At 38.8% G+C, this 12341-nt stretch overlaps 1 protein-coding gene across 1 annotated transcript in view; it reads left to right on the forward strand.

Moving 5' to 3' along the window:
- The window catches only part of acsf3 (acyl-CoA synthetase family member 3), a 35158-nt gene that overhangs the window by 15661 nt on the left and 7156 nt on the right, over positions 1-12341 (forward strand). The window contains exons 6-7 of the mRNA XM_017439821.3: positions 1626-1723; positions 2545-2671. Of these exons, the coding sequence (XP_017295310.1) occupies positions 1626-1723; positions 2545-2671 (225 nt within the window). The remainder of the gene's footprint in view (positions 1-1625; positions 1724-2544; positions 2672-12341) is intronic.

Raw genomic sequence — 12341 nt, forward strand, 5'->3', positions numbered from 1 at the left:
AAACGAAATAAACATTTGAAATATATGAGTTTGTATGTAATGTATGAATATAATATACAAGTTTCACTTTTTAAATGGAATTACTGAAATCAATCTACTTTTTCATGATATTCTAATTTTATGACCAGCACCTGTATTAGCTGAAGCCTAACTGATTTCTGAGTGTTTTCACCAAAGCCACCATCAAGCCGTACAGCCGTGTTTTGCACAGCCAATTTCTGAAAATCACAGCCTATTTTTGTGTGCATGGCTTGCAAAACTGAACTCAACTTTGTGAATATTTTGATTTAAAAAAAAAACTGCAGTAAATTTGAGCAAAGCTACAAGCCTCTTTGACTCACACAAAGAAATTGTGAACCCCTGCATATGTTTTGAGACACTCTGCAGATATGGTTTGCAAACTGTTCTCCAACAGTTGCAGCCCAGTGGGACAGTGGCTTATAGACGACACTCCTTAAGAGATCCACATTTTTAAGCTATTGTTCGAGTTGAGCTAGTTTGTGTAAAGTGTGGACACTCTGACCTCCACTAGAGCAATTTATCTATTACTATTAACACTTATTTTCACTGTTTGCTGGAGTGTTTAATGCAATTGGCATTCAGCTCATCTGACTGTATGGTTTTAAACCTTTTGATCCACTGAAAAGTAGCCTAGTTACTCTGGTGTTCAGTTGGTTTTCATATTGATCTCTTGAACTCCAGTCCCTCATTCTGATTCACTTCACTGATTAGATCAATATGGAGTGAGACACTCGTTCTGTAATCACGACCAAACCAGCTCTTCATTTGGAGAGCAGTACTCTCTAAAATGATGTTGTAACCTTAAGGCAGACATGAACACACTCACCTACACACCAGCACAGAGACGACCCCAGAGACCCTTCTTTTTGCATGCCCTGTGCACTCGATGCTATAATTGCTTAACTCTGAAGGTCGCATTTGTGAACACAGAGATGGAGAATGCAGGTGATGTCAGTGCATGTGGGAATTTACTATTTTAATGCATTTTTTACACACTTTATTAATAATTAAATTATATCTGCAACTCAAAGTTACAAGCACTCAGTTTTTGACACCGGGTTTTTATCGCTTTTGATAACTTGTCACCTTAGAACATTTTTATGCAGTTGTGTTTTAGTGAAAGCCTGTCAAGCTCTCAGCAGTAGTTAAGACTGAAAGACATACTAAATTGTACTGTACAGTCAGTTACTTGATTTTTCTGAAAGCCACCTGAAATAAGTGGAAACCAAGAAAAATGTTCAAAGACTTGTGTGTTTTAGATGCTGGCAATAAAAGCTGCATCAGGCTTTGCCCAGAAATTCTCATTATTGTCAAAGCAAGCCGACTGAGACAAATTGTTTCCAGATTTATAAGCTCAGCAAACCACTCAGTGACCAGTTATACCCAGAGGATGGAAGGTAATGCCATCTTGGAGGAGCAGACTGCCAACTTCACTTGAAAAATGTTTAACTTAAGATCCTCATGGCTCACTTTGTTAGTAATTGCCCTTGTTGTGTAAGTGTTTTCAATTTCTGCGAGGGGAATCAAAACCCAACAAAATAAACATCACGCCTGCTTCAGCTGATAATGTTCCTTTTGTTGTCTTTGTGTTCAAATTTTGACAGGAGCTGTAGGATCGCCTCTTCCAGGTGTGGATGTTCGAATTGTCATGAACAACACGACCAACGCTATTATTGTGGAGGGAAATCACAAAGAAACTCGGGTAATCAATAAACAACAATATAAGAAGACGATTCCTCCCCCAGGCTGAGGATGCTGTGTAGAAATATTGTACATAAAACAATAGAACATAAAGATACAAGTCATGAAACAACAATTATCCTGCAGAGACAATGTCTTTGTCAAGGTGTTAAGATTAACAATTTATCTGCTGCACATCAATGATAGCTTTTTTTTGATAGAAGAGTAGGAAGCAGTATAAGGTTTCACAGAAAGTTCTTCATTAGCTGGAGGTTGGCTCCCTACAACCCAGAAAGAGGAAGCAGGTAAAGACAATGGATGGACGGATGTAGTTCTTTATTAGGCTGTCTCCGTACCAGGGAATTTTAAGAAATTAGTTGAACAAAAAGAAAAGAGTGGTTACTGAGTGTGTTTAATTTTTACTCTGCTTGTATGCTTTGTATGAAGATTTGTAGTTTGTATGAAGATCATTTATAAATTAATAAATGTCAATAAGATCGATCAGAAAGTATTTTGGCTTGTTCAAATGCACAGCTTTCTTTTCTAACGGCTCAAAAACTGCTGCTATTTGGGGATTTTAAGGGTTTAAACTACAAATTGACTCAAACATGGTGGATGGGCTGGAAAAAAAACAGTATCCCAGTCACTACACATAGTTTGATAACACTAGAAATTAACTTGACACGAGTGTTAATTTCACCTATTAGTTTTTGTCTGGTTTTAGACGATGCTGCTACAGATTATTTAGTTTATTAATAAATCAGTTGGCTTATTTAAGATAAACTCATGTCCTATAAACTTTCTCTTTATCTGATGTTTTCTTTTTTTTCCCACATCTCGCAGGTCCGTCCAGGTCTGGAGGGTAAGGAAGGGGAGCTGCTAGTCCGAGGTCCGTCTGTGTTTAAAGAGTACTGGAACAAACCTCAGGAGACCAGAGAGTCTTTTACAGATGATGGCTGGTTCAAAACAGGTACCAAACCTTTTTCTTCTTCTTCTCCCCCCCTCTTTATCCTGACTCACTCCTCTGCAGTGTACGTGCACGCACTCATCGACGTGCTTCCTGGAAAGGGAGTGAATTCTGCTTATTGCAGCTACATGATTGGCGCTGTCAGGGCACTTTACCGAAGGAGGAAAGATGTCAGACGAGCTTTTCACCCATGTTGCAGACTGGACTTTAAGGATATGATTTTAACCACTTAAAAAGCAGGAGTGCGGTGATGGTAGTAAACACACAAACACACACATACTGAGCTTGTGTGACTACTCGGTGTGTGTGTGTGCACATTTTAGGGCACTATGAGGGAGTGATAAATGGACTATGTGTGTTTTTGGTGCTGCAGGGCATTTTTCCTCCTAAGTGGCTGTGACTGCTCTGGGTCTTGAGGAACCAAGTAATGCTCTCCTCCTCTGCTTCCCTCTTTTTTTTTTTTTTTCTTTACTGTGTGTGTGGTAGCACAGAGAGAAGCTGCCATCAGAGGCTTTCCCTCCCTGCAGGCTTGCACTTCTTATTTCCCCCCTGAAAGGAGCCATGCTTTACTGCAAAACCACTCGGAGACAGGCTTTAAGTTAACGTGGGGAATGCTGAGGTGTGCAGGGTGGGGAGGGCAAACAAAAATGGACTTCTGAGGTGTAATGTAGATGTCAGGAAATGAGAGCCAGAAGCAAAAGAATGACTAGTTATAGAGCTTGGAGATGTGCTGCCGGTAGAGTTTGAAAGAGCGGACTCCAAGCGCCGAAGGTGGATTCAAACAAGGAAGGAGCTGGATGAGGAGCTGGGGCTAGCACAGGAGGATGGAGTGATTGAGAGTAAAGTGGGGCCTGACAGTCAGGAGAGAAGGGCAGAATGTGTTTAATTGGCTTTGCAGGCTGTAAGGACAGAGATCCAGAGCGCAGCGCGTTGCTGTCACACTCCATTACAGCCGCCGGCCACATAATGAGAGGCGCTGCAATCAGCTTCGCACAGACCGCTCCCTGAAGCCACACGGACAGACACACACTGTGGACAACTCTGGAAGAAGCTATCAAACATCCTCCTTTGCCCACCCAGCTCCTCAAACTCCCAACCTCAGCATGCACATTCACAGAGTTAGGAACCAGAAGAAGTTTTTAGCTTTTCAGGCTTTCAGGAGTAACAGGTCTGTTTTTTTATACCAGTAGGGGCAGTGAAAGCATTTTGAAATTTCTGCTCTTTTTCATTTTAACTAAAAATTTGAATGAGCAGCTGCGTTAAACATATATTTTTTTAAATTGGAAACAAGTTCACTCATTAATAAAACCTCCGTTTTAGTATTACCATCCTCAGTGCTGCATAATGCTGTTAATGGCTTCAAAACCTTTAATTTGCATCTTTTAATTTGGTGTTTCTACAGGTTTAAATCACATTTAAAGTGGAAACAGAAAGGAAAACCTTACCTACCTTTATTTCTGAAGCGATGGTTCGCATCCATCAGCTGACAGTGTTACATCGTTACGTCTTGTTGGACGAGCTAGCAGGACTGCTTAGAAGTGAAGGAGCAACAACAGTTCAGAAATCTTTGCTGGCTGATGAGGATGTCAGCACTGCGTGTTTGACACGAAGAAGAAGAAGTCTGACCAGAATATACAGCTAATTGGTGGGCTGACAGGTGAATAAGAAGAGGAGGCAAACAAGACAGGCAAAGAATAGTGCGGAAGGAATGTGAGACTTTAGATCAATAAGTTTTCAGCTGGTCAGAGGTGTCTTCTTCAGAGTCAGCAGGTGCTGCGCACATGATTGGCAGCTCTATAGGGAAGCTGTCACCCGAGTGCTCTCCTTCCACTCATCTTCACAAACATCTCTGAGCTCATTGATCCCCTCTCGCTTTTTTAACTTTCCTTTTTGTGCTCTGCAGTAGAGTTCGTCCGCTGACCAGACCCGCAATAAGTCGATCAGATGCTGAAATCTTTTCTTAATGGATTTGATGTGTAACAAGAAGTGAGACGACTTCGAAGTGGTGCTTTAAATTTGGCTTTGGGTGATGTTGTTCAATCAAAAGAAGCCAGTTTGAGAAAAAAAAGGATTGTCCTTTTTTATTTCTTGATCTGATGAACGCATGAAAAAGGAAGGATTTGTAGGAGGAGAGAAAAGTTTAAACATTATATAAATGTTCAAATTTTGCCTTTCAGTGATAAAAATGGACTGTTGGTTGAAGGAGACAGTGAGGAGGAAGTTGAGCTTGGGGGCAGACTATTAGCCAGGACTTATCTGAGGTTTCATTTAATTAACTAGAAGAGACTCAGGCTCAGGGGCACAAATGTTAACAAGAGGGTTAATCTTGGTAATTTTACCTCAGTTTCTCACTCTTAATGACTTATTTCAACAGAACCTTATTAATCTGGGCCATCTGAATCCTGTAAGTGCTATAATTAGATATAAATTAGGTCAATTAGATTTTAGTTTGTGTCCAGCTAATCTATCAGACTAATGTCGTGAGCATCATGTACATTGATGCAGATTTTGTTTTTGTCATTTTGATGACAGGCTCAGTTCTGTTTGAGCATTGTACAGCTGCAAATATGAATAATCTGAGACTTTGTGTGAAATATAAATAAAAAAAGGAATGCAATGATTTGCAAATCTCATAAACCCCATATTTTTATTCATAATTGAACATAATTAACATATCAAATGTTAAAACTAAGAAATTGCACCATTTTTAAGAAAAAATAAAGTAATTTTGAATTTTATGGCATCAACACATCTCAAAAAAAGTACAAAAGACTAAAAGTATGTGATACAAATAAGACACAACTGGAGGAGCATTTTGCAACTAATTAGGGTAATTGGCAACAGGTCAGAAAAAGGACTGGGTCTAAAAAGATAATTTTAGAGAAGTTGAACCTCTCCGAAGTAAAGATGGGCAGAGGGGCACTTCATTAAAACCAGGTTCTGGTTCTGTTCTGCTCAGGAACACTTCCACAGATCATCGTCTGTAAACACAGTTCACCGTGCCATCCACAGATGCTGCTTAAAGCTCTATCAGGCAAAGAAGAAGCCAGATGTGAACACCATCCAGAAACGCTGCCGTCTTCTCTGGACCAAAGAGGAGAACTGTTCTGAGGTCAGACAGATCAAAATTAGATTATTATTTAGTTTAGTCACAGTGGAGAGGACCATCCAACCTGTTATCAGCACACAGTTTAGAAGCTTGCCTCTCTGATGGTATAGGGATGCATTAGAAGCTATGGTACAGGCAGCTTACACATCTGGAGAGGACTCAGGACTGTGGAACATCTAGAATCCTACATCAGACAAGACTGGGACAACACATACCCATAAAATTCAAATTTTCTTTATTTTTTCCACAAACGGTAAACAATTTAATGCTTTTGTTCCATTGGGAGTAAAATATGGATTTATGAGATTTAGCAAATAACTGCATTCTGTTTTTATTTACATTTTACACAACGTCCCAACGTCTTCAGAGTCGGTGTTGTGTTTAGGATGAGTAATTGTGTGTTTGCTTGGGTTTGAATGAGAGAAATGTCACCCCAGCTGAAAAAGGTGAGCTTCTGTTCTTCAGGCAAACAGAAAGGGAGAATTGTGACTCATATCCTGCAGAGCCATCACTAGTCATTTGTGTGTTGCACTTTTGCTCCCAGCTGCGCTCTCCTCCCTCCCTGCCTTCGCTCTTCTCTACGCTCCCAATGTCATATTTTACTCCAAGTCACACTGTGTCCTCCTAACTCCAATGTCAGAGCTCCCAGTGGGATTTGTTCGACATCCAGCCCCCCTACCAGTGCTTTGTTTGAATCGGCCGTCCCTATAACATTTACAGTCAAGATGTCAACCCATGGAGCTCCTTGTTTTATTAACAACACTTGCAGGTAAATCTTGTTAAACATCACTTCATGTGAGCCGCTGAACTCTGGGAGGGGGGTTAGCAAACTGTCGAAGCAGCTTTTTTTCTTTCCTTGACTTTTATTCAGCTGTTCTGGTCCAAAGCATAAAAACAAAATGCTAATCGGATTTTTGATATCTGGCTACTCCATGTTCTCTTGATTGAGATCAGGTTTGTGTGATTAAGTGCAGAGTCGGCGCATGTAAACGGCAGTTAAATAGTTTCCCTGATGAACATGGCCGATCTGAGACACACATCAATCCTCAAGTTCAGTCTGTTATCTGCTGCTGAAGAGGCAGCCCAAGCAGCGAGTACAATCAGAAGCATTAACATAAAGCAATTCAAGCTCCTTTAATTTCATTATATTAAACAAATTAGATCACTCATCCAAGTGCAAAGTGCCTTCTTGTACGATATTAATTACTAAAAAAGGAGCTGTGACAAAAGTTAAGGATGATAAATAATGTCAGTGCTGAGATTTCACTGCTTGGCTGTCTGTTATTTATCCTCATTAACTCTTCCATCTCGGCTTTGGGGCTTTAATGTGGAACATTAATATTCATATATGCTAAGTGTTTACAATTGCTCTGAGAAGAGGCATGACTCACATTTAGACCTCTCCCATCTTGGTTCAGATAAGACTGTCATTTCTAAAGAGATGAAGAGCGCTGGGCTTTAACCCACTGTCTGAGAGTTTAGACTGTGCTGAATGTGACGACAAACCTTGACTCCACTTGTACCTTCATGGGAAGGAGTAGCATCTCCTCACAAGGCTCCCGACTCACACTGTAGTAATCCTTGTGCAGTGGCCCGTACAATAAACACTGCAGGGCCGACAAACAGAAGTTTTTGGAGTTATTCCTTTGGTTTTTAAAGGTTTGCCAAGTGCATTCAAGCCCCTTTCCACATGGAAAAGGAGTTTTAAGAGCCCATAACTGGAATTTTTCAAAGCCAAGTTCTGAAGAAGCAATATATTTGAACGCGGCCGTCTTCTGGACATCCTAAACTCATTTTGAAAACATTGTCATAGACCCACCTCTAACCTAACCTACGACAGATGACGTGCTCCTGTTTGTGATGCTGGATCTAGTTGCTCAATTCCAGTAAAACCTTCATGATCGGTTTTACTTCAGTGAACAGACAAGGCTGATGAACAGTAAAACTGCTATGAATAGAGCAAAAAAACCTCATTATTACATCAAATATTATACTTTCTACAGTACTATACTGTCAACAATTCTAAAGCAAACATTGCAGAAGAATTTTTAAGAAATACAAGTTTGTTGTGGGCTAGAATGTAAATCTACTGTGTGCAGATCTGTAATGTAGTTTAATTATTCTGTTGGTCCTTTCTTATGTGACTTTTTAAACAGATATGGAAAGCTTTGTCATATGTTCAATATATAAATATTAAAAAAAAAACACAACTCATTTATTAATTCATGTATGTGATAATTGTCAGAAGTGAAGCAAGCACCAGGTCAAAGAGGCCTTGTTGAAAATGATGAAATTGAGCTTTACAGTACGCTGGCATTCGCTCTGAGGACTATGTAGTGGCATTGAATTTATAGGTTTTTATCACTATAAACACAAGAACCTTGTTTTCCAGGAACTTTATAAAGAGTCCTTAATGAAAAGTCTTTATTTAAGGTCATTCTGGGTTTTTTTCCACCCTTAGAGCTGCAGCCTGTAAAACCTTGAGAACACCATATGCAATATTATGTTCTGAAAACAAATTTGACCTGACTTCTTCATTGTCAGGTGTCGTCATGGCAACAGTTTGACATTGAAGTTGCTGAAAAGAATTTTCTCAGTTAGATTGGTAAATCTAACTGAAAAGAAAACAGGACTTCATGTGCATTTCACTTAATTTGTGAAACTGCAACATATCCTCAGTATTTCTGTGAGTAAAGGACTGTTTATCCTGTTTGGGTGTGAGGAAACTGGAATGGCTTAAACTCAAATTTACATATACTAGGACTGATTTGTTTGCTTTTGATGCAGAAAAAGTTAGTGTTTATTTCTTATTTTATCTCATAAATTCTAGGTAATGATTTGAACATACAAATAAATTCATTTTAGTTCAAATGTTTTGCATCATGTTGTTTCATTTTATTATATTTGCTCATTATCTTGATAAGCCTTTGACCTTTAAAACACTTGGTTTATTTTCTGTGAGAGCAGAAGTTTTTGTGCGAGGTTAGAAAGTCCTGACAAACTAATAACGCCACAGAAACTGTTTTTGTGCATTTTTTTTGTTGCCTCTCTCCTTTCAGTGCGTCTGTAATGCTACTGCCAGCAGCCTGAAATGTTTTTGTTTTGTTGCCCTTTGTCATATGTCACACTCTGCCCTTTTCTTTCAGACATTTTTTTGTCTAAGAAAAGCAGCTTGTTTGGGCTGTCTCTGTTGTTTTGTTTTGAAAAGAGATTTTTAACCCTGGTGCAGACAGTTTTATTGAACAAAATTACTGATGTGAAAAAAAAAAATATGCCACATATTTTCCTTTGAATATCGTTAAATTGTCATTTTTCTGAGATGTTAGAAATCATCAGTGTGGAGCCCCCCCATTCTGCTTCCCTGCCAGCTACAAGTGTTTGTTGAGCAGGTACTCGGGGCGAGATGCAAACAGTTCATCTGATGATAAAGGAAGTGACAGGTTGGTGCAGCCAGGTGGCTCTTACCTGTCCTTAGCATCAACCAGAGTATTTCAAATTTAGTCTCATAAGTAGGTATTAAACAGATCTTTTAAATTCAAATTTGTGTTACACTACAGATATTAAGGTGTTCTGGTGTTTGTGTGTTTTAGCAGGTGCTGAGAAATGTGCTTTAAAACATTCGTTTGGTCAAACCACCTTTATTAATAGAGCTTAGTTAAAAAATAACATAAGCTAAGATAGCCTGAGTAAGCTAAAGAATTAAAATAATATAACAGACACACAAGTCTGAATCGAACATTACATGAAACTATGACAAAATACAAATGAAATCAATCCATTAAATCATGGTTTAGAGGAGAATTTGTCACTGAATGGTTATATGTTCAGTTTATTGATAAAGCAATTGATAATTAGGCATTAAATTGAAAAGTGCAAAGTCACGAAGAACAGACAAAATCTGTACACTATTTCTTTCATATTGCTGGTTAAATTGTTTTTTTTTATTAAGATTTTGTGATCTGGTTCTAACTATGAGGTGCATTTATTTACCAACAGGAAGAGCCAAAGTGACTAAAAGTGTGTGCTTACTCACACTTGTCCGATTCCACCATATTTGTTTACCTACACAGAACACAGACAGACTAATATTGGTCAATCACATGACTCAAGCTTCCACTTGGTTGTCGACAAATTCAGCTTTGTTTACATTAAGTGCAGACCTGCACTTTAGAAGTGAACTTTTAAACTTCACCATTTCGTATAGTTCATAGTTTGCAATGAGTCCCTTCAATTAAAGTGACTCGTTACTCGTTGTATATAAACAAGGAAATAGACCAATGTTGTGTCGGGATGAATTAAACACCAGCTCCTGTGACACAGAAAGGAGAAGCAAGTAAACTGGATGGATGGATGGATGGATGGATGGATGGATGGATGGATGGATGGATGGATGGATGGATGGATGGATGCTAATAAACATCTCCTTCTGATGCAATCTGAGGAAACGATTTATGGACTTGGAACTTTCTTGAAAATTGTTCAGAGACATTTTCATTTTGTCATGAACCTAAATAAATAAAAGGAAATTGAAATAAGATGAAACCATAAATAACATTCCATAAAAGATGATCAAATTATATCTGTTGTTGTTTAATGTACAGATGAGGGAAGATTTAAGATGCAAAATCAGATGTTTACTAAGTTTACTGCTACAAAATGAATTTTGCTTTTATATTTTAGGTTGTTATTTCAAAGCTGCCTGCACTTCAGTAATTGCAAATATTTAATTTATTTTCTTTTGTTCTTCAGCTTGTTCATTATATTTTACTTGGTTTATTACAGCATATTTCAGGAATGCAATAATAAGTCTATTTAGATTTTTCACCAAATATAACAATGTTTCAACGAAGGTTACAGTTTTTTGTTGAAAATTTCAACCTCCGCAGATGCCGATAACACACTTGTTTGCAAAATGTTTTTCCTGTTAATAAAATTACACTTAATGACTTGAAACAATTTAGCAGCTATTTGCTTCTGTTTGAGTTAAACCATAACATGCTCTGCAAGGCCAACAAATGCAATTTTACATTCTGCTTTCTGAAAGACATCACAAAGTTTTCTGTGCCCTCCATCCTCAGTTACATTCTTGATCTGTTTTTATTTCTTTATTTTCTCCTCGCTGTGTGCCTTCACTGTCTTTAATGCCTCGGAATGAGATGAAAGCCCAGTGCAATTAGGCTTCTTATCGTTTTAATTAAGAAAGCCATTCGGCCATATCTGCCTCAGACGCCATCACACATAATGGCAGAGACTCTTGATGCCTGAAGTAGTGATTGTGTGTGTCTGTTATGTGTGTGTGCATTCAATATGTGTATAAATGTGTGTCCTATTAACACACTTCCTAAAAATCTCTCTCCCGCCTTGCTTTCCTCTTCTATCAGTTTGAGTTCTCCAATCGTTATTCCCACTCGAGCATCTCTTCAAATGTGCCGATCTATCCTACATTTATTTCCTTCTGCTCAAAGAGACAAGGTCAAACAGACCTGTGTAAGTATTTTAAACTCAATCAGGCTGCTTTGTCTCAGTGTCTTCCTTGCAACCCTTTGTCAAAGATTGCTTCATTGTTGTTGTTTTCTCTCTTTACGCCTAAACATTCGCAGCCAGATGGAGGGATTTTATGTTTTTTATCTGTTTCAGCTTGCACACGCACACACAGGACACACAAACAGACAATCAGTGTGCATGTAAACTGCTCTTTTTTTCATACCTATTTGCATAAAATGAGAAAGCTACATGACTGTAACCAAATTATTCTAATGCTTTTTTTTTTTTACCCCTCGTCCAAAAAGAGGAAGCAACTGTAACTACCCTGATAGCAGCGTTAACACCCAGCCGACTCCTCCCCATCCCCCCCTCCTGTCTCCTTCCATCCTCCCTCCTCTGTTACCCCAGCCTATCAGTGCGGAGCAGTGGTCTGTGAAGAAATTCCCAATATCTAAATTTACACACTGTATCAATCTTGTTTAATAGACTGGAAAGCTTATAGCCGCCGTGGCAAGCCAGCAGAGAGGGCAGTGGTGATAAATTGTCGGTGTGCTGGCGACAGCCGCCTGTGATGTATAATGAAATATTTATGATTTATCCCAGCTAATAAACTGAAATGAAGTGCATGATGTATGGGAACAGATGGGCCCTCTATTGATGCTGAGGTGGAGCAGCAAGAGGGGGAAGAGGAGATAGGATGGCTGGGTGTTTGAGAGACGTTTGAGAGGTAAATATGAAGGGTAAGGATGAGACTAAAAGAATAGAATAACTGTTTTTTGTGTGTGTGTTTGGCTGACACTGAAAACAAGTGTTTTGGTGGGATGGGTAGAGGAATATAAGGCTGGATTAGAAAACAAATAAATGACAGAAGAGGGAACAAACATATGATGGCGCCACAAAACGGCTTCCAATAAAATGCAGCTCCGCTCTTATATGCTTTGTTGTGTTTATGTTGAGTGGGACAGCTGCATTTGCTTTCTCTTAATGTCTCCATATTTCACTGATAGATTCTTGTAAATTCTCAACCTTCCTCACTGAGCTGACCACGATATTAAAACTGCTAAGTTTATTGGTGTAAAG

The sequence above is a fragment of the Kryptolebias marmoratus genome, linkage group LG15 (assembly GCF_001649575.2).
Source record: "Kryptolebias marmoratus isolate JLee-2015 linkage group LG15, ASM164957v2, whole genome shotgun sequence".
Taxonomy (NCBI): domain Eukaryota; kingdom Metazoa; phylum Chordata; class Actinopteri; order Cyprinodontiformes; family Rivulidae; genus Kryptolebias; species Kryptolebias marmoratus.